The following is a 26,378-nucleotide window of genomic DNA, read 5'->3' as shown; positions in this document are numbered from 1 at the left end:
TTTTCTTTCCTTTAAGAATGCTGTGTTACAATCTGGTGTTATGCCTTCTGTCTGACCTGTCATGAATTAGCATTTGTTTCAGTTCTAAGATAAGCTGTAATGGCATAAAATCCCTGTGAATTAGGGCAGAAAAATAGTGGCTTGAGACATTATATCATATACTCAGTAGCATCTGGATAGCTGGTAGTGTGCTCCCCCTTCCCAGAGTATGTCTGTTTCACACAGCACAAAAGTTGGATTGAACCTGAGAAGTTCTGGGAATTCCCAACAGGTTGCACATTTATTTGATTTCTGTTTGGTAATAGCAAAAGTTCTCTTCCATGCACTCTTAGAGGGGACATGTTCTAATGGTTACAGATCCTTTTTGTCTCTTCTCTGTAGTTTGGTTCCTTCAGCTTGTTTCCTAAATGGGAAACCATTTCATCCCATGTGGCTTTAATTTGCTGTTGCTTCTGGGACCTCTAACTTACATGTTGTGGAGGTTGGAAGGCACATACTGAAAGTACTGCACGATCATTTTGTGCTTTCAGTTCTTTCCCCTTCCAAATTAACGAGAAGAGACTTACATTAGTTTATGACTTGTGCATCATTTTCTGGGTGTTGAACCTTAGCCACTGGTCTCTGATTTACAGAACTCTTGGCTCAAGGTAGTAGCAGCCCTGCTCAGAATATACGCACAGTTACATAAGAATACGTAATCAAATCCTACCTGTAGATCACTTGCTCAAAAGAAGTGGATGCTGTGGTCTAAGTCAATCTCCACTCTGAAAAAGAAAGAATACCGCAATCACAATTTCCTTGGATCTTCTGGGGAGAATTCTAGAAGGCACTCAGTTACGTAGTAAACACATGAGAGCTGAAAAATGGGTTTGTTTCCACAGAGAAGTCTATTGTTTGTCTGCCATCGCTAAGCGAGCAACCGTTCTGTGGCACGGTTGAAACAAAGACCCTGGGGAAATCTGTGATCACTTAATGGAGGATTTTTACCTTGATAGAATAAATGCAAGAAAATCTCAGGAAGATTGCAATCTTGACTCTTGAGCACTTTTGTGGCAATCCAAGTGTCATCTTTTTAACAAGTTAATATTTATTTAAGAGTTCTTGTCTTGGTTTCCTTAACAGCGTTAACCTATGCTCTGTTAAGCATTTGCTTACTGAAAAAAGTGTCATCTGTAAGGCTTTTAGCAGTTCTGTCAGTAAGACTTTTATTCCAATCTAATAAAACCCTTCTAGTAAAATTTTCCACTGTAAAGACTTTCTTGATGTTTGCTTTGCTTGTGGTTTTAGTTACAAAGAAGGATTTGTGTCATTTATATAATCTCTAATTTTTTTAATGCATTTCCAGTCCTCCTGTTCGACGTCAGAGAACAAGGAGAGATCGTTTGTCTAGACATAATTCTGTTAGCCAGGATGAAAACTATCACCATCTCTCCTATGGACAGCAGCAAGCAATAGAAGAGCCCCGAGCCTTTCGCCCACCGAATGTATCTCCTCGTATGTTGCACCCAGCTGCTCACCCACCACAGCAGAATGCAGTGATGGTTGACATTCACGATCAGGTAAATTTTTTAGAGTACTAACAGAAGGTTGTTGAAGATGTAAAGTTTGGGTTTGTGGTGTTTTTTCCCCCCAAGTCTTCAAGGTCCCTCATCTCCCCAGATTAGTTGCTGATGAAAGTCACAGGGCACTAAATTCTGTTTGCCTGCTTACAGAGTGTTTTTTTTTTCTTTTGTGTATGAATCATTGCAGTTGGCAGTGGAAAACAGAAAGTAAGTTCACACTTTTAGTAAAGAAGATTGATATTTAACAATTCGTCAGTGCATTTATTGGCCTATTTCTATAGGTCCTTGTCTCAAACCTTTGCGGTTTTATTTTGCTTTTGTAGTTCATTTGTTGGGGTAAAGATGTGATATGATACTTCTTAATAACGTATTCTGTTTCACATGAAATACTTTAACTTAGGAGTCATTAAATAGTTAAAATATATCATTTAGAAGTAGAATTTGCAATGCCTATAATTGGTTGCCTTCGTAACAGCGGAACTCATGATACTATTGTTGCATAACTGGATTAGTCATCCAAACCTAATCAACTTCTCCTTAAATTTCATGAAAAAATTATATATGTGGTTGGTCCAGGAAGTAAATAATTGCCCTCTGCGACAGCAGTTTGTATAGAATTCTGTAAATGAGGACCTGTAAAAGAAGTTTTGGGCCCCTCACTACAAAAAGGACATGAGATGATGGAGCATGTGCAAAGAAGAGCAACAGAGCTGGTGAAGGGTCTGGAGCACAAGTTATATGAGGAGCAGCTGAGGGAGCTGGGGCTGTTTAACCTGGAGAAAAGGAGGCCCTGGGAGGACCTTACCAATCTCTAAAACTACCTGAAAGGAGGTTGTAGCTAGGTGGGGGTTGATCTCCCAAGCAGCAAGTGACAGGACAAGACAAAATTGCAGCAGCTTGCACTGAGGTGGTTTAGATTGGATATTAGGAACAATTTCTTCACTGAAAAGGTTGTCAAGCATTGAAACACACTGCACAGGGAAGTGGTGCAGTCACCATGCCTGGAGGTATTTAAAAGACACATGGATGTGTGGCACTTAGGAACATGATTTAGGGATGGACTTAGCAGTGCTGGGTTAACAGTTGGACTTGGTGATCTTAAGGGTCTTTTCTGGCCTGAATGATTCTGTGATTCTGTTGAGGTATCTTTTGTTATTTTTTGTTAAATTAACAGGCTGCGGCATGAGTAAACCAGTTGCTGCATAGTCGTGAAGTGAGACACAGCTCTGGTTATCTGGATGTCTGCTGCAGCATCTCAAAGATTCAGATCCTGCTCTTGCTTTATATTGCAAGCTTACATCACGACAAGCCTGGCTAAACAGTTGTTCCATCCTGCTGCCTCTTAACTTCAAGCACTATCTATGATCAGATGCCCGTATTTCCAGACTAAGGTCTTCCATGGTGATACTTTCCACTTGAGGAACATGCGAATTTTGAGACACCATTTTTTAGCATTATTTAAATGTTTCAGGATCACACCCAGCATTGCACTGTATGCCCAACTTTTGTAGCAGAGACAGAACTGGGTAAAATTCAGTATCTCTCCTGAGACTGGTTCCTATCATTAGTGATATACAGGTTGAGATTTTAAGCTCAGTTCAGTGATCTGTGTTCTGATTTGGTCTGTGTGCCTGACTGTACACTACCAGTTTAGTTGTTTAGTTCTCTTTACTCGTTCTCACCTTCCTAATGAGCTGGTCTTGTTTAAACCAGTAGGTTTCATTTTAGCAGATCATGAAGGAAGAGAGCTTTGAAATAATTACTTTCAGTTAATCTGTGCTGCCTAAGGCTTAAGCCTTTTCAATTTTATTAGACCATGAGAGATTTCTTGTTTAGTTTAAAAAAAACAAAACAAATCCAGCAAAATAAAACAAGCAAAAAAACCAAAATCCAACACAGAAAACAACCCATGTGGCTTGTAGATGCGGAATACCTTTGGACCTTAGTTTGATGATTCAGTTTTAGGGAATGTCACTAGCTAGAAAATTGGGTTACATGGGTCTGTTTCCTAATATAAATTTGGATAGTTGGATCTGCTGCCTCATAGTCTTGTTAACTTTCCTTCTCAACTTTCCAGTTAGCTGTTATGTTACATTTAGATTGGGAATTTAGTTTAAATATTGGCCTGAGAGTGAATCAAGAAATTGTTGCCTTTAAAAGAAAGAAAATCTACAAAACTGTTTTGATGTTTAGAGATACAAGTCTCTGAGTTAATATTGAATCACTCCCTTCAGAACTGAGAAAATTCTTGAGCTGCCTGTAGATTGGCTTTTGTGTGGGAGTTACTGCCTTACTTCGTAACAATTAACCTGGGGGAGAGCAGACAGACCTAATAGTCTGAGGTGCTTCTGAGTGGCTAAGGTGCCTTTGAACATTTTAAGCTGAGATATTCCTCTTAGTTTTGCCCAGAAACTTGTGATCAGTAAATAGCATTCCATCGATAAAAATATTTTAATGAACAGAAATTACAACCATGTGCCTCCTTTTACACTTTCATTGTGAATGTATTACTTTTCACATAAAATTGAAAAAGCTTGTTATGCTTCTGTGCTGTACAACACTGTTGAGACTTTGTAGTAAGTTATTAAATTCTTTTTTGTTTTTTTTTTTTCCCTTTTGCTGCAGATCCATCAGGGCACAGTTCCTGTTTCATACACAGTGACAACTGTGGCTCCACATGGGATACCACTTTGCACAGGCCAGCACATTCCAGCCTGCAGCGCTCAGCAGGTCCCAGGGTGCTCAGTGGTTTTCAGTGGCCAGCACCTTCCAGTTTGCAGTGTGCCTCCCCCAGTAAGTGGGTCTCTGTAACTACACCAGCTTCAATCTTTTCATAGAAATGGTACCTTGGAGCTTCAGTGTCTGTGTGGCATTAATTCTGTTGGAAATAGCCTTTTTTTTTTTTTTTTCCTTTGGTAAATTGCAGTGGGATGGTAGTGTGGGCTTTACACCTGATAAGCATATGGTACTTACCTACGGTCTGTGTAGAGTGTGAGTGTTTATAGTAGTAGAGTCCTGATGGGTTTTAATTCAAACCTAAAGCTGTTTTATGAACTGACTTACATCAGCAGCTATCCTACCTATGTTCCTATAGTAAGAAGAAGGCTTCTAAGGCTGTTGTCTGGCAGGTCACCTAGGAGAAAATCTTAGGTGCTGGAGACCTTGTTCAGTGATGGTTATATGCAAAAAGGTCTCACATTCCAACATCAGCTTTCTTCTGAGAAGTAGTAAAATCCTGAAAGATCACTAAAAGTTGAAAAGGGCTCTTTTGTGTAAGAATACTCTCATTAAATTAATAAAAATACTTACTAGTAAGGTTGTCTGCCTGTGCCTTGATGGGAGTAAAATTAAGTACCTTGACTGGCCAATTTGCCAGCTTTGAATTTGAAAGAATTGGAACTATTTTTTGTAAACCTTTATGTGTCAGCTCAGAGTTACCACTTTCCAGCTCATAGCATTCTGATGGAAATGTCACCATTAAGTGTTAACAGACACCAGAGTCTGTTTCCCTTCCTTATTTCTAGTATAAATCTGTAATATCATACATAAATACTATATAGAGTGTCCTGTGAACCTTTATAATGTTGTTACAGTGTTCTCTGCCAGCTGTGCATTTGCCAGCAGTGTGTAACTTAGTTTTTGCTGTTGTGCATTCTGTGACCTGAGGACATGAACAAGCCTGTGTGGCACTGAAACAAAACCCTTGATGTGACCACCTGTTTCTTTTAGGCACTTATTGATGAGTGCAGGTAACTGGCATTTATCACGTCCAGGTGCCATTTGTTTGGACTGAATGCACAACAGCTAGACAAGTGTGTTGAGAGAATGGATCCAGTACATGTGACTGTAAAAAAATTAAGGTTGAGTTTCTGTAACATCAACAGGCAGACTTTATGCTTTCTTCTCTCAGGTCACAAAACTGAGGAACAGTTTAAGTTAGGAGGGGGCTCTGGAGGTCACCTGCTAAAAGCAGTATTGGTTTCCAAGAATGGAGATTTCATAACCCCTCTAAGCTTCCACTCCAGTGTTTGACTGTCCTCGTGGTGAAGAATTTCTTCTGTATATCTGATTGAATTTTCTTTCTGAATTTTCTTTGTTGCATCTTGGTCCCATTGATCCTTGTCCTTTCATTTTGCCCCTTGAGGAGAACTCAGGTACTTCCTGTCCACTCTCATGAAGAAGTTGCAGACATTAGTAAGGGTTTTGCTTAGTTTTCTCTTTTTAAAGCAGAACAAGTCCAGTTCTACCACCTTTTCTTTTATTCAGTGTACTCCAAGCTCCCAGTCATCATGTTGTCATTATTTTTGTTTGGGGCACCCAAAACTGGACACAGGACTTGAGATTAGTGTCTCAAGTTCTGAATGGAGGGGCAAAATCACTGGTTTCATTAGTTCCATTCTTAATAATGCAGCCCAGCATGCCCTAGGCCTTTTGACTGCAGGAGAACCTCGTGAGTATTGTGTAGTCCTATTCCTACAGGACCACCAGAACCCCACTTTTTTTCTACAAATGTGACTGCAACCAGTTAGTCTCAAAATGTCCTGCTCCTTGGAATTATTCTTTTCCAGTGCCAGACTTCCCATTTGCCTTTGCACTTCACATAGTTCCTGTCAGACAATTTCTCCAACCTGTAACAATACACCTGAAAGGCAGCCCAAGCCCTCCAGCATGTGGGCTTGCTCACGAGCTTCATCTGTGAACTTCCCAGTATTCTTTCATATTTTTCCCAATATTTGTCTCTCACACTGCATATGTAGCTATAAAATAAACAAATGTAAGTTAGTAAATACCTTTATCAATTTTAGAAGTTCTTCAAAGGGACAGGATGGCATCCAGAAGGACTTGGACAAGCTCGACAAGTGGGTCCATGGGAATCCCATGTGGCTTTTAACAAGACCAGGTTCAGGGTGCTGCACTTGGGTCAGGACAACCCCCACTGTCAGCACAGGCTGGGGATGAACAGATCGAGAGCAGCCCTGCTGGGCAGGACTTGTGGGTGCAGGTGGTTGAGAAGCTGGACATGACCCAGCCATGTGCACTCAGAGCCCAGAAAGCCAATTGTGTCCTGGGCTGCATCCAAAGCAGCGTGGACAGCAGGGAAAGGGAGGGGATTCTGTCTCTCTACTCTGGTGAGACCCCACCTGGAACACTCTGGAACACCATCCAGCTCTGGGGTCCTCAGCACAGGAAGGACATCAGGCCATTGGAATGAGCCCAGAGAAGGGCCACCAAGTTGATCAGAGGGACGGAGCACCTCTCCTAGGAGGAAAGGCTGAGAGGATTGGGCTTGTTCAGGCTGGAAAAGAGAAGGCTTTGGGGTGCCCTAATTCCAGTACCTGAAGGAAACCTACAACAAAGGTGGAGGAGACTGTACAAGAGCATGTAGTGACAGGACAAGCAGGGAGAATGGCTTCAAACTGAAAGAGAGTAGGTTTAGATGAGATATTAGGAAGAAATTCTGAACTGCAAGGGTGGTGAGGCCCTGGCAAGGTTACCCAGAGAAGCTGTGGCTGCCCCATCCCTGGAAGTGTTCAAGGCTAGGTTTGACAGGGCTCTGAGCAACCTCATCTAGTGAAAGGTGTCGCTGCCCGTGGCAGGGAAGTTGACATGAGATGAGCTTTAAGGTCCCTTCTGACCCAGGCCTTTCTATGATATGTTCAAACAGCAGATGTTTTCCAAAAGCCTTAATAAATAAAGAGGTAATTTTCATTTCTTTCTACTTTAAAGTTAGTATGACCTCATTTACTCTAACTTTAAAAAGTGACGTGGACATAGCATAGATCATTCCAAATATATACAGGAGCTGTGGTAATTTTTACCATGCAGAGTCTTGGGATTAAACCTATTCTCGTGTTTCCCAAAGAACCTTCTGTTTTAAATGACACTTTGTGATGTTATACATGCAAATTTATCTTCAGCTATTTCAGAAGACAGTTTTTAATTTAGTAAAATACAATAAAAAAATTATTTTAACAATAGAAGCACTTGACTCTGATATTTCTATTTTAGAAAAATTATGTAGTAACTGCAGGTAAAGAATAGTCAGCACTTAAGGAAAAATAGTAGTCAGATCAAATTAATCTGCTACTGTTTCAGTGCATATGAAGATTTATGTTTGGTCATGATCACAGTAAATTGAGGTCATAGTTCCACCTCCACTACTGTAATTGGATTTTAAACTAGTTCCTTTTACCATTTTATGCCATTATAATTAATTTGCACAATATATGCTGTGTAACATGACTAATAAGAAAAAAGTGAGAGATCAAAATTGGATCAACTTTATTTGTAAGATTTGATAACAAATATCTTCATTAATTGCCTTTTTAATTGTCAGAAATATAACAGAAATGCCTGGTGTTCTGGTGATCAGTCAAAGAGCAAGAAAAAAGAGAATGCAGGTTTCTTACTTCTTCATTTCTGAAGGTGGAAGTAAAACTTCCACATGGTACATTCCTGTTGCCCTTCAGTGCCTTCATCACTGTAGTGTTCAGACTTTTGTGCCCAAAGCTGCTTTTGTGTCAGGAATTTAAAGGAGAGAAAAAGGGCTCTTTCTTACAGTAGTTGTCACTGAGGGAGCTGCCTTTACAGCATAGGTCTCACCTCCAAGTGCAGAATGGAGCAGACCATATGAATTATTCATAATATATGAGGCAACAGAGGTTTTTAGGCACAGTCTGACAGCTGAGAGTCCCTCTGTTGCATCTCGAGCTTAAAGTGGTTGCAGTGCCATTGCTTTGGCATGTTGTTCTGATGGTAATATGTGGCAAAAATAAAATGAACTAGGATAAATGTATCTGCTCAACACTTCGGAGGCTGTCTAATCCTGGAGTATTGAAAATCCTAACTCCCAGTGACCTTATGAGCACCTAGCAGATGCCACACTGGTGCTTCTAGAGCCTGTTCTGTACTAATCACTGTTCCTTGTGTGTTCAAATGAGTTATTATTTATGTGTATTTTGAAGGCTTTTCTAAGGAGGCAAAAGAACTGTTTTACTTCTCTCCAAAATAAATACATAGAATACAGAATGTTGTGTAGGGAATGTTTGTGCTAGAAACAAAAATATATTGTTTTCACTTTATTTCAGATGCTTCAGGCGTGCTCAGTCCAGCACCTACCTGTACCATATGCAGCATTTCCACCCCTCATTTCTAGTGACCCATTCCTTTTGCATCCTCCTCATTTATCTACACACCACCCTCCTCACTTACCTCCTCCAGGACAATTCGTTCCTTTCCAAGCACAGCAGTCACGGTCGGTAAGTAAAGCCTCTTACCCCCCTCTCTGTGGAACTGGTGGGGTGCACAGTACTGCTACCTGACTGAGGAACAGAAGGATTTTGTTTTAAGCCTGTAATTGCTTTGGTATAAAGATGAAAATGTGCTTTTGAAGCTCAGTGTTTAGCTTCAGATTTTGCTGTTGTCTGTGCTGTTTCTCCATGGGCTTTTACTTCTGTCAGAAAGATGGGTATCTGCTTCACCATCTGGTATTTCTTTCCCAAGAAGCAGAATAGAATCCAGTGGAGGTTGTGTAGCATAGTATGTGTCTCAGAGAAGAGCTTAGCAGAGAAAGAGAAAACACAGAAAGTTACTTTTATTACAAGTTTCTTTTGTATTACTTCTTGTTTAATTTTTAAATTACCAGTGCTTTTCCTAGGACGTTTTTTTCACACTTACAAAAGTTACTGATGCCATCTGCTTAAGCAGATGTGGCTTAGTGATAGGGACTAGGCAAACACGGGAAAATGTGATCCTGTTTTGGATACAGGGGGAAATTAGGATTACATTTCTGGCCTATGACTCTTACTGTGTGGTTATCTGAGTACTGTGTCCCTTTGTTTGCCCCTCTGACTAGAAGATGCAGGTATTTTAGTAATGCAGAAATAGGAAATAGCTTCAGTGTTACAAATAATGCTGAGACTTCTTCATGCCATGTCTCAGGTGTAGACGGGGTTGTAATCACTTTGTTACCATGGTGGGAGAGCAGCTGCCATCATCATAACAAAGTGGTTTACAGTGGTAGCTGTCTCTGTAAGACTTACCTTTAGAAAATGCATGGACTTGGGTTTTAGCTTGAGTTGCTTGCTTAGGTTATTGACTAGGCTTGCCTGTTAACTTTCAGCTCTGGCAAAAAAAGCTTGTGTTGCAGTGGTTTAAGAATACCTTATGTTCAAGGTTTGCTCTGCATAACAGGAAAAACAGAATATTCCTTTGGCTCCACAAGGTGGCTTTCTTAGCTGAATTTCTTGAAATGGTAGAATTCAGTGTCATTCAGAAAGGTGTACTTGTGAAAGTGATGATTCCTGGTTGTTTCTTGGGTGCTTTTGAACCTGACCGATGTACTAGACTAGTTACAATACTGAACTGGAATCTCATGCTTCTGAAGCCTCTGGACTGCTTGTCTTGGTAAGCCTGCTTGCATGACCCCCCCCTAGGAAAGCATCTGCTTGGTTACTGGATATCATTAGCTGTTCAATCAACTGGAGCCGCCATGTTTCCACTTTTCAGTTTTTCTGGCACAATTTCAGTTCTTGTCTATGGTTGTTTATTTTTTTCTCTTGCATAGTTGTACAGTGAGAGCAGCCTGGCAAGAGGGAGAGCAAATATTTGTCCTGAAAAATGCAAGACACAGGAAATTACAGCCACTCCTATATTTGCTAGATCGCATAAATTCCTGGTCTATAAGCATGGCTAGCTGGAAAAGGTGAATTTATATCAAATGTGTAGTGTTGTTATTGCTTTTTGAGTAGTGTTAATGACCTAGGAATTGTTCACAGAGTTACTATAAAACTGATCACAGCAGCACAGAATATACAAAGCTGGACTGCAGTTCTTTATTGGGGAAAAAATTACATCTCTATTATTGCAACAAAGGCTATCTCTGGTTTTTTTTAGCCACTTCAAAGGATAGAAAATGACGTAGAATTGCTTGGAGAACACCTTCCTGTAGGAGGTTTTACATACCCTCCCTCAGCCCATCCACCAACGTTGCCTCCCTCAGCTCCTCTTCAATTCTTAACCCACGATCCATTACACCAGGAGGTGTCATTCGGTGTAGTAAGTATTCTTTTCTGTGCTACATTGTCATTCATACTGCATTAACATTCTTGATCTTTATTCTCTAGTACTTTTTGTTGAAAAGTGGCCCTTTTTGCAGGTGTGCTTCATTATTGTTGTAATACTGTGGTATTTTCGTAAGTTTCTGTTTATCAAGTTAAGGATAATTTGACGACTCCCAGCAAATTATTTCCAATAACATTATCTGCAGAGTGTAGCATCATATGCTTAGAAAACATGCCATGTTGTCACACAGTCCAGGACTCCTACGACGGAAACTGATCAGTACAGTTTGTAAAAGCTGTTGTGACCTTTAGCTAATTCTTCATCATAAGTCATACGTTGCGTTTCCACAAGTCAGGAAAGCTGGCCTGCTTTAAAAACAGTTCTTCTGTACAACCAGTTGTGCAGAGTGCTCCCATAATTTAGACTGTGCTATGTTTTAAGGATAGCTATATTACAAAGCTTGCTTGAGCCAGCTTCCTGGGGATCTACAGGCAGTTCATCTGCAGCAGCACAAAAAACTATTAGACCTGATGCAGGATAAAGTCTGTGTTGAATTTTGTTGAAATTGTGTGCTTCTGTGGTGTGTCCCGTGGTGCTACCTCTCAGATTTTTGACCTGTACTTCAGTCTGCAATTCCATCAGTCCTGAAATGTGTGGGGTTGTTGTTTGTGTGGGTTACTTTTTTAAAAAAATAAAACCCCTTCCTGCTTGTATGATGCTCAAAGAAATAACTAGAAGTCAGGTAAAGGTGTTGAAATTTTTTCATGTTTGACTTGTGCATCAAGTTGACATAGGTTTTAGAGGCATATTTTTATTTAAAATTTTAAATAAGAATGAAATTTTAGGCTCTGCAGCTGCAGAATATACAGATAACTTGTCTTAATCTCATTGATCGCAGCATCTAGTTCAAATGCTTATTGTGGTTTTTATGAAGGTTCAAATAAGTCTCCACCATTTAAAAAACTCTTCAACTTATTAATAACCTAAAGGTGTACGGATTTTCAATTAAGTTTTCAGTCACCAGGAGTCACTCTGGAGACAAGAATGCTTAAAAGCTTCCATAAACTACATGTATTCTATTCAGCATTCTTGTTAGATGAATTAGTCTAATCACAAACATTTTGGTTGGAGTGAGGCTTTCTTGATTTCCAAGTTCAGCTGTTAAAGTAGATAAGGAACGTAAATTTTTTTGCAGATTGTAGCATTTGTCCTCTCTGATGCTTCAGCTGATAAGGTGATAAACAACCGAGGAGTAGAATAAAGATACATTACAAGTAGTCATGTGGTCTTTTATACAGCAATCCTAAACCTTTATAATGCCTTATTTATATTAACATTATAATGGTATGGCTGCATTTCTGATTCTCTTTCATTCAGTGAACACGACAGTTTCTAATTAACTTTTTGGATTACAGAGTTGACAAAGCAGTAAAATTCATATTGGATATATCTAGTTTGAAACTTCCAAGCAAAAATACCTTGGCTCTTTTGCATTAGTCGTTGGTGGTTGTGGCCTTTTGTGCTTTCAGATTTCAAACGTGGAAGAAGAAAAACATCTTAGTAAAGATTTTGAAAGTTCTTTGTTTCAAAAAAAAAAAAAAATTTCAAGGCCTTGAAATGTGAATTCAATAGGAGTACATGAATTTCAGTTGTAGAAAATACTGAAACATTTTAGTTAAACAAGGATGACAGTAAAAGGCCTGATTTATTCATGGAAAGAATCCATTGAGGCTTTAGGGTTTGAAGGCTATTCAGATGTGGTCCAGCTGCAGAAATTGTACTGATTAAACTTTCCATGTACACTTGAAGGGCTTCAACACTGTAACGTAAATGTAAATATATACTACTACTTAAAAGGTGGACTTTAAAAAAAAAAAAATTAAATTCTCTGTTTGAAGACTTTTTTAATGGCTTCTTTACTCAACCATTTTTGCACAGGCCTGCATAATAGCATCAAGGCTTTTATATTTACAAGAGAGTCAGCACTTCATATCCTGTTTCCCAAATGATCCTGCATATAGACTAAAACCACCAGAACTTGCAAGGATTTCTGTTGTGTGTTACCACTTTTTCACGTGGAATGGTATGATTGTGTATTATAGATGGGAATAATTTCAAATTGAGGCTGAAGTTCTTTTGGATTTGAGCAGAGGCTGGATTTTTTAAATAATGCTTTATTAAGAGTGAATTTCAATATTGTGAGAAGAGATTTTTAAGAAAAGAAAATATTGAATCACAGACTCACATACTGGATGAGGTTGGAAGGGAGGTCATCTGGTCCAAACCCCCTGCTCAAGCAGGGTTGAGCTGGCTGCTCAGGACTGTGTCCAGCCAGCTTTTGAATATCTCCAAGAAAGGAGACTCCACCACCTCCCTGGGCAACCTGTACCAGTTCCCAGTCACCCTCATGATAAGGAAGTGTTTCCTGATGTTCAGACGGAGCCTCCTGTGTTTCAGTCTGTGCCCATTGTCTCTGGTCCTGCCACTGGGCACCACTGAAAAGAGCCTGGCTCCGTCTTCTTTGCACCCTCCCTTCAGGTATTTGCATACATTGAAAAGATCCCCCTGAGCTTTGTCTTCTTCAGGCTGAACAATCCCAGCTCTCTCAGCCTTTTCTCACGTGTGAGGTGCTTCGGTCCCCTCTTAGTGGCCCTTTGTTGGACTCTCTCGAGTATGTCCTTGTCTGTCTCGTGGTGGACACAAGTTCTAGTTCTCAAGTTCCAGTTGAAGCTTATTTTCTTCTTTCTTGCAGCCTTACCCACCTTTTATGCCTCGAAGACTCACAGGGCGCAGCAGATACCGATCGCAGCAGCCAATACCACCACACCCTTACCATCCCAGCCTATTACCTTATGTGCTGTAAGTGTAAAGTACATTTGCTTCCACGTAGGCTGTTAAGAAGTCGTGTGACTTTCAGCAGGCATCTTGATACTTTTTAATGGTTGGTCTCTCTACCAGAGACCAGGCACAGTTCACCTGTCTCACAGGAAAACTTCCATTTCTGTGTAAATTTTCCAGCCTGTTTTGAATAGCATACACCCATGAGCAAGGAAAAATATAAGTGAACAATTTTTGTCCAGTGTAGTTTTTTAGGTATTTTGAGGCATGACAGCCTCTTGTTTCTGAACTCTTCCTAAAATCTTGGCCAAATTTTAATATTGCTTCCGTGATACTCTTTTTAAAGAGACGCGGTTACGCTGTAGGATCAAGTTGTAGGAGTCTTCACTTACTGAATAAATCAATTTGGTTTGGTTCTTAATTATGAAACACAAGAGTGAGAGCTTTCTGTGACGTGTTACCCTTTATTGGCTGAACTGGTACTCTTTTACAGCTGTTAAACTTCTGCCTCTGACTAGGTGTTTTTGTAAAAGATGTGGGACAGTTAAGGTTCAGAAATTAGCTGTAGTGTGTTATGGCAGACTGTCTGTGAGGCAATTTGGGTCTATGACATGAAATTTGTTAGTCTTCTATGTTCTGTTTTGGAAGGACGTATGAAAAGTTTGGAAAATGAATATTAAGTTTCTGGTGGCAAAGTTGACATTGACGAGGAAATAATCAAATATTGACACATCAGATCTGTAGTTTCTCTCTGCACAGTGTCAGATGTGGCATGAAAATTGCACCAGAAATCTATTTCAGCAAAGTTGTTCAACTCTGCATCTTGCAGTCTGAGAGTAATGTCATAGCTTCTTGCCTGTCCATAGAAGACACAATGTGGCACAGGAATTCCTGATGATGTCAGTGGGATTTTTAGAATATTTTAGTGCTTTCAATTTGTGATTTCTGTGTGTGCATTAAGTTTTGACCCATAGTATATTTTTGGGGGTAAAAACACTTATTGAATATACAACTAGAAAAACACCTCTTATCTATCTGAAGGGATTCTGCTTTAACCAACATCACAGTACGTGAGAAAGTGAATTTGTACTTGACTTCCATACTGAAGTTGGTCCAGTAGCAGATCCTGTCTATCTTCATTGTGTATTTTAGGCTTACAAATGTTGCAAGATTTTGTGTTGGAGAGCTAAGTGAACTTAGGGTTCTTTTTCTTTGATGGTATTTTATTCACTTAAAAAAATAAAAAGTATTTAAAACAAAAATTTCAATTTCTTTTTAGTTTTAACTCTCCATAGTCTGTGATAATTAATTTTTGTAATGAAACTGTGCTTGGTTGAAAGTACCAAGTGAGAAATGCTTGCAACTAAAAAGTCAGCACTCCCAGTAACAAAAAGTGGCAGATTTAGCTTTTTCCTGTGACTCTTTCACTTTGAATGTCTGCTCTTGGCTTCAAACATAACATTTTTACCAGTTTTGATAACATGTTGATTTAAGAGGCATCAATAAGGTATCTTTACCTCTGCCACATATTTCTGTGCTTTCCTTCAGCAAGATGCTGAACCTTATCCTTGTTTGCTCTCGTGGTAGATCAATGCTCCCAGTGCCACCTGCAGTTGGACCAGCTTTCAGCTTTGAGTTGGATGTGGAAGATGGAGAGGTAGAAAACTATGAGGTTGGTGTGCAAACTACAACTACTTTTAAAGATGTTAACTCAAGCAATAGATAAAATTTTATGATGTTTTGCTTTTAATCCTGGTTTTCCCTTTCAAATAAGTGTAATGATTGTGAAGATGGAATCAAAAACCATCCTTTCAGATTTTTTTGTAATATTGTTAGAAGTGTTAGAAGTGCTTAGCTTTCTTTCTTGTCTATTACTGTTTCCTAAAATCCACCCTTCCAGGCTAGTAATCATTAAATTGTTCAGGCTTTATACTCTACGTGCTACTCTTCTCCTTTCGAATTTTAGTTGATTTTAAATACCAAACAGAAGTGAAGCACTTTCAAAAGAACAGGGTAAGTTACTGGTTTTATGTGTGTAACATTCAGAATAGTGTTAATACAGAGTAGTTTTAATGTCAGAAGATTAATTACTCTAAATGTAATGTTTATAAAACTCCCTGTTCTTCTTGGCCCTCAGGAGGGTATGGTAATTCACATCTAGAGATGTAGAACCCTCTTAAATATCCTTAAATTATGGGGCAGTTCCAACTGTTGTGTCTTTGCTGATCCTGCAGCTGATGGATTCCCTTTGATTTCTCTTCAGTCAGTCACAAGCCCTGACTTTTGCATCTCTTTGCCTGTGTTCCCCTTAAGATCTATGTGTAGTTGCATGTTTTTATTTTAACAATGAGCACTTCTGTAATAACTTCTGTGGTGATTCAGAAGAAGCAATGTCTCCTGAGAATTTGAGCCCTAGCTTCAGCAGTATAAGAACTGTCTTTGTGATCAGTGCCATTTGCAGCTTTGACAGGATCTTTTAACTTTTCTGTGCTTTGGTTCTCTGTCACATTTGTTGTGGTGTTTTGCTTAGGTCCCTTGTGAAGGAGTGTGAGTTACATATATGACAGACTGCCAATTATGTATGTGAGAGGGTTTTGGCTGCAGTGCTTGGTTTATAGAAAATTAAAAATTCAGCAGAAAAAAAAAGCACTGAAAGTTTGGTGATACATATTTGTTTTCCAGATTGAGGATAAAATCTCCATGCTTTAATTCAGCTAGCCCAAGGCATGGAGTAGAAATCAGAAACTGTGTCCCAATAAATTTTTGATTTCTCTCACACAGCAAAACTCACATATTCTTATGAAGGAAAGTAGTTGATAATTTCTTTTTGGTTACCAGCACTGTTAATTTCATAGCAGGGTGGGGGGATCCCTCAGAAGCAAATTAGTGAGCTGTGCATGCAGCCATAGGACTAATTGGAAGATGGGTTCTGGACGTTTTGAAATCTCAAAGATAATATCTTACATAATTACAAAAATGGTTAAGTTCTGAAAGACTTTCCATGGAGCTTGTATTGTATCAGAAAACTAAAGTTCTAAACATTTCTTGGTAGAGGGGTGTTTCGTGCTACCAGCAGGGGTGGTGAGGTGTGATGGTAGCCTCAAATCTAGTGAAACCAGAGCCTTTTTGATCAGTGAATTTTTAAATGTCCAGTTTCCGTGTTTTGCAGGCACTGCTGAATTTGGCAGAACGTCTGGGAGAAGCCAAACCACGGGGATTAACAAAAGCAGACATTGAGCAGCTTCCATCCTACAGGTTCAACCCAAACAATCACCAGTCAGAACAGACATTGTAAGTATGTTGGTCTCTTTCAAAGGTCCACAATTCAGGTGGCTTGATTTTCATTTCTTTAACTTGCAACCTCAGCTAGGTCAGAAGGGCTTTTAACAGCAGTCATGTCAGTAAACTTTTTAAATTTGCTTTTTTTCTTGGTGTGCTTTTGAGGTCAAGTGCTGTTTATACTTACTTTAAAACTTCTTATCTAGTCTCACATAATTTAGCTATCTTTAATTTAGTTCCTTGGCATTTAAAAAAATTAAATGAAAGTAAGGTGTTCTAGGTTCAGCATACTAAACGTTAAAGTGACATCGTCAACTTGGACTTTAACCTGTGTTAAAATAGCTTCAAGTGCTGGAAGTTTGAAGTTCTCCCGGTAGAGCTTGCTCAGTGGTTTAGGAGTGCATCTTCTTATTTTTAAAACCCCTAACTTACTGGGTTTTTAGGATCTGCACAATCAGTTGGAAAGGGCAGTATCAATATGAAGATAGTTTTAAGAGACTTAGTACCAATACCATCTAATGTTTGTACTTCAGCGTAAGGATTTTTCTCTGATCCGTCAGTTTCAGTGACCTTCGGTGTGATTTAAAAGCATCAGTAGGGAGAGAACTTCACAGGTGATTATCTCTGCCAATTTAGATTTTGGTAGAGCATCTGTTCTGTTGTATTTGGTTGCATCTGTGAACTCCCGTGAGCAGGAGCGCTTGCTTTGTGATTTGAAACCAAAGTAACTAAAAAAGAAACCCCACCCACAAAACCCCACAGAGTCAATTCTCAGTTTACATTGTCAGATACAGAACACTGTAGCTACTAAAGAAGTAAAATGGCTACTGTGTCACAGTCGTACCTGTAAGGTTTTGCATGGAATGACTTGTTTGTTGTTCTTACATAGCAGATACACTTGAGCTTTGTTGTCTTTTTCAGATGTGTGGTGTGCATGTGTGACTTTGAGTCAAGGCAGCTACTTAGAGTCTTACCCTGTAACCATGAGTTCCATGCCAAGTGTGTTGATAAATGGCTGAAGGTAAGAAAAAATAATCCTATCTTATGTGAAATTCATTATGTAGTTTTGGGCGAGAGAGTGGAGGTATTTTGCTGTTCCACTTACATTTCATCTTGGTTTATGTTTCTGATGCTTGGGCTAGAAATGCCAGTTAAGAGTGGAAGCACTGCCTAAATAGGGTATTTTTCTAATAATAATGGCTGAAGGTTGCTTCTGTATAATCTTTGGCACAAGGGAAAATGAAGAGAATTATTTTCATTGACAGATCTTACTGTGTTTTCCGTTTGTTTAAAACAATTACTGTGAATTTGAGTAATATATGGTATTAAAGAAGACTTGGAAAAAACATAAATAATACAGGAAGTGTAATGTAGAGTTTCATGATGATGGTGGCTTTAACTGTTTTCCATAGCTTGCCTAGCAAGAATGAGTACCAATACCTTTCCTTCCACATTTTGCTATTAATGTTAGATTCTGAGGCAAATAAAATGTATGAGTGTACATATATGTGTATGCACATATACAGAAATGTAATATATGCAAATAGAAATTACAGTTTTACAAAATTACATACCCATCCAAGAGAATTTGAGCAAAAAAGAAAGACTCTAGAATCAGGACAGCCCAGTAAGAGCACAGGTTAAATAGCAGCAGTGCAGAAGATATGAAGAACAAGAAATACAAGTAAGCAGGTGAAGATGGACATTTCTGCAGGCTGCATTTGGTCAGATCTGCTGTCAGTGAGGAATTGATTCCCATCTTGTCTCAGCTTTTTTAGATATGCTATTCAACTTTAATCTGTGTGTAGTTTGTTGCATAGAACACTGGAAACTGCAATGATCCTATGTTGATATGGTCCACAGAGAACTACAGATGTTGTCAGTTGTTTTAGAAGAAATTAAATGCCTTTATGACATCATAAAACCAAGAAAATACCTATCTTAGGCATACATTAAAATATTCAGAGAAAGAAAAAATCAAGTTAATATTGACAGCATTCTTTTGGCTTAGAAGATACCAAAGAATACTGAGAAGGGTTTCAATTAGTGGGATATGAAATTGCCCTTGGGCTACAGTACCCTTGGTAGGCTAGGTCTAAGGCTTCTACTAAATCAAGGGTCAGTAAATATTTTTGCAGCAATGCTCCTAACTTTCATTAGAATAGGTGTCCTCCAGTATTCAAATCCACATATATGCTTGAGAATCAGCAAGAGGAATCTAAACATCAGGTTGTTTTATTGTCAGATTGAAAAGCCATGTACACATCCCCCACGTAATATTATCAATATATCTATGCTAGATGTGTGCTGTTTTATTCACTAACTACAAATAAAGAGTAGATCATACATATATATTGAAGTAGTGTTCTCAGTGTCCCCCTTCTCTTTGAGCAGCGTTCACACTACTGTGTCAGTATTCATAAGTCAGCTTGGTGTGGACATTGAGTATCCAGGGATAGCATTCACTCCATTTTATGAAAAAAAAAATACTAAGATCATTTGACACAGCCTGTGAGACAGTGGATGCTATAGGTCTATACAGGTTAAGTTGATTGTATAGACTTTTTTCAAACCAGCTCTTTTCAGGCTATTAATACAAGAAAATATACCTCTGATTCGTAGAACCCCTAATCTGCAGGTTTCTGGAAGTCAGAAGAACATGTCAGGGAAGTATCATGCATGCTTGTCTTGTTCTTAATGCTCTTTCGTACCTGACTTTGGACTCAGGAGTCAGACAAGTATGTTGATTTAAGCTTTTTTGGGACTCTGTGTGGTACTTCTAAAGTTAGAGTTAGTCCTTTCAAGTGGTAATGAACTGGGAATAGAACTGTAAAGTGAAACAAGTGGATTTAGTTTAGTCTGTTTGCATAATCGTAGATGTACTGTAGTAGTGGTGAAATAGCTTTGCTGATGTTCCTGTCCCATTTTAGAAACTGCATTTTCTAACAGATCTTCATGTGGTATTTTCTGAAGATTGTCTTTGGAATGAGGTGTAAGGTATGCAATCAAACCCTAAAAGGGCTGCAGTTAAACCTACTGAAACTGCTTGCACTGACATTGTGTTTTCCAGAGCTGAATGCAGAATAAACTAGACAAGGTTAAACCATCACAGAGTAGGGTTGCTAAGACAATACTTTTACACTGTGTGGGTTCAGTCACAGCGGTACAAAGATGGTATATGTAAGATTATTTTGCTCTGCAGGCTGTAACAAATTACCTGTAACACCAGTCTATTTTAGTTACAGCCTCTGTCTAACCTTGCTTACAGTTAAGCAGCCAACATCTGGAAGTGAGGATAACTGAAAGATATTTTGGGCTTTAGTTTTGCTTCTGTCCATTCCTTTATGTATTTGACAACTTTTTTAATGTGTTGATTGTATAATTACCTCCAGGTTCACTTAATTCACATCATCCAGCCAACATCATGTTGATAAATTCTACAAGTGAAAGTAGAAATCATAGCTTTCAGTACTTTTTCTACAAGGTACAAAAAGAAAAAAGTTACTAGTTTGTCACTATGTTTTACTAATTTAATCTTGTCTCTTTGAAGAAAGTATTTGCTATTTAGGAATATTTCTAAAACTGTGGAGTCAGGTTGATTCTTTTTTAAGTTTCCTCATGTGTTATCTTAGTGAAAGGTTTAAATAAAAGGTTAGTGATTCAGTGTGATTGTTAAAAAAAAATAAAATTCCTCTTCTGCTTCCTGTTGGGTGATAATGGAGGGGAAAAAAGCTATCTAACAATGTTTTGTGGCTCGTATGCATGAAATATCTGATCTGCATAGCTGCTATAATGCTGTATACAGTAGGTAGTATAAGCAAGTGAGAGAAAATGTCCTGTAACAGCCTGTTAGGTTGCCCACTTTAATTAATAGTTCCCTGGTCAAGCAAGTTTAAAGACTTATGAGAGAAGATCTAATACAGTGGAGGAAACAGGAGGAAAGTTATTCTTTAGCTTTTTGTGGTACTGTCAACTCTCATATTTCACAGTATTTGGTTATTTCTTATTATCCTGGATCCTTTGGTCACATGTGAATACATGGGAAATCTGTTCTTCTATGAAGTAACAGTCATCATCCCAAAGGAGAACTTGACACCATGACCTGTTTTCTAAACCTGGAGGGTTTAGAACCAGTTTAAAAAGACTACTTACCTTTTTATTTAGTGGTCTGGTAGGAAATGCTGTAGACGAACTGTAGCTATACTTCAGCTTATTTCTGATGGGCTAACACCAAAGTAGTGCAATGGTTTTTAGAGTATTTTAGTAGCCCTATAGTTTTATTATTCTAAATGCAGTTTACTTTAACTATAAATTTCTGTAAAAAAAAAATAAATATATCAGTTTGTTGTGCAGCACTCTCTCACTACAGTACAAAAAGTAAGTCTGCCTGAAAGAGTGGCAAGTTAAAAGGTCCATATTACAGTATTGTGTCCGTCTTACTCCTCTTTTGACACCATAGAGTCACATTAAATGCCAGGAAGGGGGAATTCATTTAATGAAAGGCATAAAAATGCAACTAAATTTAAAACAGGTGGTCATGTAGGATCTTGAAAAGTTACTTGAAAAGCAGTGGTGTGGTGTCCGTGAGTATTCATTTTATCCCAGCACAGTAAGTTTATTTCTGCAATTCCTATCTGGAAGTTGTTCCCACTAAATGCTGCTCTATGGTACAGATGGTTGCTACTTCATTATTGAGTGAATAGCTCTTGGTTCATTAATCCACTGAATTTTGAAGAACATGCCTTTTCATTTTAAAAATTATATTAGCCAGAGTGGAGCTAGAATCATGCATGTACAATGAAGTGACCAAGTAATGACATTGTCCTCAAGTATATTTCAAAACTATTAGTTAAACAGAAATAAATTTTTAATTGTTTCTCCAATCCATGCTTTACAAAACCAGTGATAACAGTAGTAATTGACAGAAAAATATTCCCTCATTTCAACTTGCATTACTAAGTGATGTTTTTCAGTAATAACGTGTTACTTTCACTGGATTTAGTTATTGTTTGGATTTGAAATTTGTGACAATGAATTCTAAATTCTTGCCTCTAGAGCCAGATTTTTTGATGCTCATCATGTGTATTTTCATTGAAAATTTTATGTTCCTTTGAAAGACTTAGAATAGACGATGGTTGGTCCTGAGTTTTCGTAACTATGAAATACAGAATTTGGGGCAGGGAAGGGTTCCCTTCACTCTACACTCTGCAAAGGAAATATTTAATTATGGATGTTGTGTGTTTGTTTGGGTCTTTCTCATCATTTGCTAAAATGAAATTAGCCATTATTTGAAAAGGGGAATGAGAAGGCAGAAATACTTTCCCAGTAGCTTAAGGCATATTACTTCTCATCTGTCTTATTTTTTAAGGAAGTTATAGAAGTAAATGAGTCACAGGACATATTTTCAGTCTGTGCTTTACTGAAGGGCCAAATCTAGACTTGCTGGTTCATTACTTGAATACCTGCTTAGTCAGGTCATCTTCTCTTTGTCTAACTTTCTTTTTTAATTCCCCTTTACTATAATCCCCTTGCCTTTTTCCCTGGTTTGCTCTCAGCTTTGACCAAATCTATATGATGTTTTCCTGTGACAGTAACTGAATAAACAAAGCGTGATGTCATTCCTGATCTTGTGACAAGACGACACCCTCACACATGATATTTGTTTGCAGCCCAAGGTGGCTCATCTTGTTTCGGTGGGTTTCGCTGCAGCACACAGTACAGCTTCCTAGCTGCCTCCATCTGGTTGCAGTGTACCATAGCTGTGAGTCTGCAGTATTAAAACCACCCTCGCTTAGACAGAGCCTAGTTTGTCGTTTTGTTCTATCTTTAAAGGTGAAAGTCACAATTTTATTTTTTTTTTTTTGTAAACAATTTTGAATTGGCAAACTCACCACACCACTCTAACATTACAAAACAAACTAAAAAAAGGCATAAGCACACTTCTGCCTTCTCTCATTTAGAGTACTCTTGGATTGCTCTTCACCAGTGTCACATTACTTTAGCAATGTATTTGTCACTCTTGTAACCCCTCCTGCTTTTCTGGTTTTACAGGCAAATCGTACCTGCCCGATTTGTAGAGCTGATGCCTCGGAAGTGCATCGTGATTCAGAATGACCAACCTGGGGACACAAATTTGGTTTGGGTGTTTCTGGTCACATGTATATATGAACTCTCTATTGAACTTACCCATGTGGCTTCCAGCCTACCCTTTACACAAAAGGGTCGATGGACCTTACTTTGCACTGTGTGACTTAATCAATTATAAAGCTTATAACTAGTCTTCACAGTTACGGGATTGTTATACTAACAGTGTGATTGGAACTCCAAAGATTTTTTTTTTTTTAATTTTTTTTTTTAGCTTAATTTTGTGTGTGCACTAACATTCCCTGGGTTCTGTGTGATCATTCCGAGTATTGCTGCGAGATTACTGTGGATGTGATCTTTTAGCATGTGCTTTTATAGAAAAGAAAAAGGAGTAAAAAAAAAAAAAAAAAAGTGGTAGCTCCAAACAATATAGCAATCTACCTTATATAGAGCCTTCAGATACTGTGAGTGGGAATGAATGGTTTGAGTGTGTGTTTGCCTGTGGGAGGGTGTGTGAAGTGTGCCTGTGGCTGGGTGTGCATGTGTGTTTGAGAACCTATATACCAGCATGTACTGAGGACGTGTGTGTGTAGTAATAATTATGCTGCAATGTATAATCTTGTGTGTTATTTAAACAGTACTAGTACTGTACACTGGTTCCTTTCCTTGTGTTTGCAGTTGCACACTGAATGCAATGGGTGCAGCAATTACAGACATTTAGTATTTCCTCCCCAATGTACTTAACAGGTGTAAAGACCTTTCTACCTACTATTCAAACAGCTGTTATGCTTCCCCTTCACTGGAGGCTTTAAGTGTGTACCACTAAAGAATGCATTGATTCTTCATACATGAGTAACCTTGGGGGTTTATATCATATGTTACAAAGTCTGGATTTTTAAATGGCTGATTTACAAGTTATTTTATCGATGTAGAGTTGCAATATCGCATTTAGCAATATTAACATTTTCAATTGCTGATAGGAATATCAATGCTTTTCTGTTTTCCTTTTAAATTTTTCTAGCTGGGTTTGCCAGTTATGTGCTTCTTCCATGAAAGGAAGCAGAAAGGACACTGAGGGTCTTGTGGAACAGCTCTTAACTTCTGGCCATTGTACTTGCTAAGGTCATCATCTTTTAGCTTATATTACGTACACTTTTTGTCACATACAAGGGAGTTTGTATGTAACTAAAATAACTTGTAAAAGGTTACAATTTTATTCCTGCAACTTCATGAATAAAAGACGATTTTTAGCATTTTCTCAGAGAAGTAGAATTCTATATTTTTTTCATTGTATCAAAAGAGAAGGTAGGTTCTGGTCATTAACTGCAGAATTCAGTTGCCCTGATGCTGCTTCTTGCCCTTCCTTATTTAATGATGAGTGTAATACGAAGAAGGGATTCCCTCAATTTTTGCAATCAGTTTTCCTGAGTGCTCCACTATACGAAAAAATTGGAACACCTTCCAGAACAGTGCTGTGAAACAGGAGGGGATAAAGTCTATTCAAGTGCTCTGAAAAATATTTTACTTGGGCTGTTGAAAAAAAATTAGCTTTCTTTATAATAGTCACACTGTTGACATTTCTGATATGCTTTAGCAAAATATTTAGGTCTGCATACACCACAGTTATTAAAAGGATGCACTTTTTGCAGTTAAATTCTTTTTGTTAATTCAGTGTTGTTACTTTGGTTGCAGCAGCACAAGTGGCACGATTACCAGTATTGCTACAACTTGCTGCCAGTCTCAGCTTTAAGTTATTCTTTATCATTTCTTATGCTTTTGTATGCTGCTATGCTTAAGTATCAGTTACAGTTTCTAACAGTGTTAGATGTTCTCCATGCTGGTTTTCCTCTTTGAAGATTCTACAGACCAGTCACAGCTCTTGGTGCAGCTAAATAAAAGCACAATTTTGCCCTATTTCAGATGCTTTTCTCTCTATTTAGTTATGCAGGTAGTTCTCAAAAGCAGTCAAGCTTTCAATACCTATCCATACCTAGGAACACTAAATAAATAAAAATGCTGTTACATCAACTTCAAAATAGTAGAATTTCTCCTCTCTTCTGTGGAGTTAAAGGATAGGCTTTTCACAATAGCACCTAGCAGGTTAAATTACGTGTAATGAAGTTTATTTTTTTAACAAATAAAATCATGTTGTTTAGAAAGCATATGCCACGCATGTCTTACAAAACTTAGGCTCTTTTATATAACTGCAAAACAAAAAAAAATTCTGTGTGTACAGATTTAAACATGACTAACACTACTGTGCTTAGTATTCAGTTCGAAGCATGGAAAGAGGGTACTTTTTCTAAACTTGATACAAGTAAACAAGACACATTCTTCTGAAGCCAAGGGGAGGTAATCGTCTTCTTTCTGGAACCGAAGAAATGTCCCCTCTTCTCCCCACTAAAATTCTGTGAGGCAGTGGGAGATCTGGGGGATGGAGGGGCTAAGTTGGTAAAATGCTGAAATTAATTGTTGCACTGTTATGGCTCACCTCTTCTGGAGTGGTTCTTTGGTTTGCATGGGACTCTTGCAGATGAATGTGGACTTGCTTCTCGTGGTTGGTGTACAAACAGCACACATGCTTACGTTCTGGATCAGCTCAAACAAGCCACAACCGCATCCTCGCTGTGGTGGCTGTCAAGAGAGGGGATTTCGTGTTCAGCTGTGAACTGCCATATGTTATGCACAGCCTGCCGTGGTGCCTGACAAGCACCTGAATTCAGCAACACTTTTTTATGTTCGTTGCCTTTCTGCTATCCACTGACTCTTTCTTCTCCAAAAAAAAAAAAAAAAAAGAAAAGAAAAAAAAAATACAACCCAACCTCTAATATGTTTGCTTTATCATATTGGCACTGCTGTGTTTTTTTGCATAAACTGTCAATTTAATTTGACATTTTAGTAGATATCAAGGCCTACAGATAATTCCAGTGTCTCATTTTGTGGCTTTCTTTACAAAAAGAAGTAAGGCCATGTGTTGTATGTCATTTTGTACAGGCTCTTGAATGTGAGTTCACAGTCATTAATATATTGCATAAAACTTGGGATGAGATTTACCAACTGTTTTAATTGTAGAAAACATTTTTGACTGAGTTATCTCTGGGCCTTTGTAAAAGCTGTGGTTTTTTTTTCCTTTGGTACATTGTTACCTCATTTTGTTACTTGTGTTTCAGATTTGCTAATTATTATGAAAGCTTATGGCTTTTGTTGGAATCATATTTTGTTAAGTGTTTTCTTTAAATCATATGCTATTGTATCATTTAACATGTAGTTTTAAATGTATTATAAATATCTGTAACCAAATCATTTGAAGGCTTGATAAATTTTTAACAAAATTTGTACATTTTTTATGAGAGTTACTAGTAATGCTTTACTAGGTAGTGCAATGAATTTTTATTTTTAATCCCTGTGCCCAATTTTGGAGTTGAGAGAGTTGTTCAGTAATAAATGTATGATGTACACTTACACAATTTTGTCCTTTTGTTCTTTCCCTTAGAGGTGTATTGTCTTCTGTTTCTGTGCATGATCACACAGTATGAGGTTTTGGCAGCAGCC

The 26,378-nt window shown here is 38.3% G+C and overlaps 1 protein-coding gene across 1 annotated transcript in view; it reads left to right on the top strand.

Annotated features, from left to right (window-relative positions):
• RNF38 (ring finger protein 38) overlaps positions 1 to 26,287 on the top strand; it is an 89,077-nt gene extending 62,790 nt beyond the window's left edge. The window contains exons 4-12 of the mRNA XM_050328835.1: positions 1,346 to 1,559; positions 4,188 to 4,355; positions 8,651 to 8,821; positions 10,458 to 10,619; positions 13,378 to 13,484; positions 15,051 to 15,135; positions 16,633 to 16,754; positions 17,664 to 17,763; positions 22,794 to 26,287. Coding sequence (XP_050184792.1) covers positions 1,346 to 1,559; positions 4,188 to 4,355; positions 8,651 to 8,821; positions 10,458 to 10,619; positions 13,378 to 13,484; positions 15,051 to 15,135; positions 16,633 to 16,754; positions 17,664 to 17,763; positions 22,794 to 22,856 — 1,192 coding nt within the window. The 3' untranslated portion in view covers positions 22,857 to 26,287. The remainder of the gene's footprint in view (positions 1 to 1,345; positions 1,560 to 4,187; positions 4,356 to 8,650; positions 8,822 to 10,457; positions 10,620 to 13,377; positions 13,485 to 15,050; positions 15,136 to 16,632; positions 16,755 to 17,663; positions 17,764 to 22,793) is intronic.
• The last annotated feature ends 91 nt before the right edge of the window (positions 26,288 to 26,378 follow it).

This window comes from Myiozetetes cayanensis, unplaced genomic scaffold (assembly GCF_022539395.1).
Source record: "Myiozetetes cayanensis isolate MyiCay16 unplaced genomic scaffold, myiCay2020 scf4, whole genome shotgun sequence".
NCBI classification, from domain to species: Eukaryota; Metazoa; Chordata; class Aves; order Passeriformes; family Tyrannidae; genus Myiozetetes; species Myiozetetes cayanensis.
This window is presented reverse-complemented; position numbering and strand designations above follow the sequence as displayed.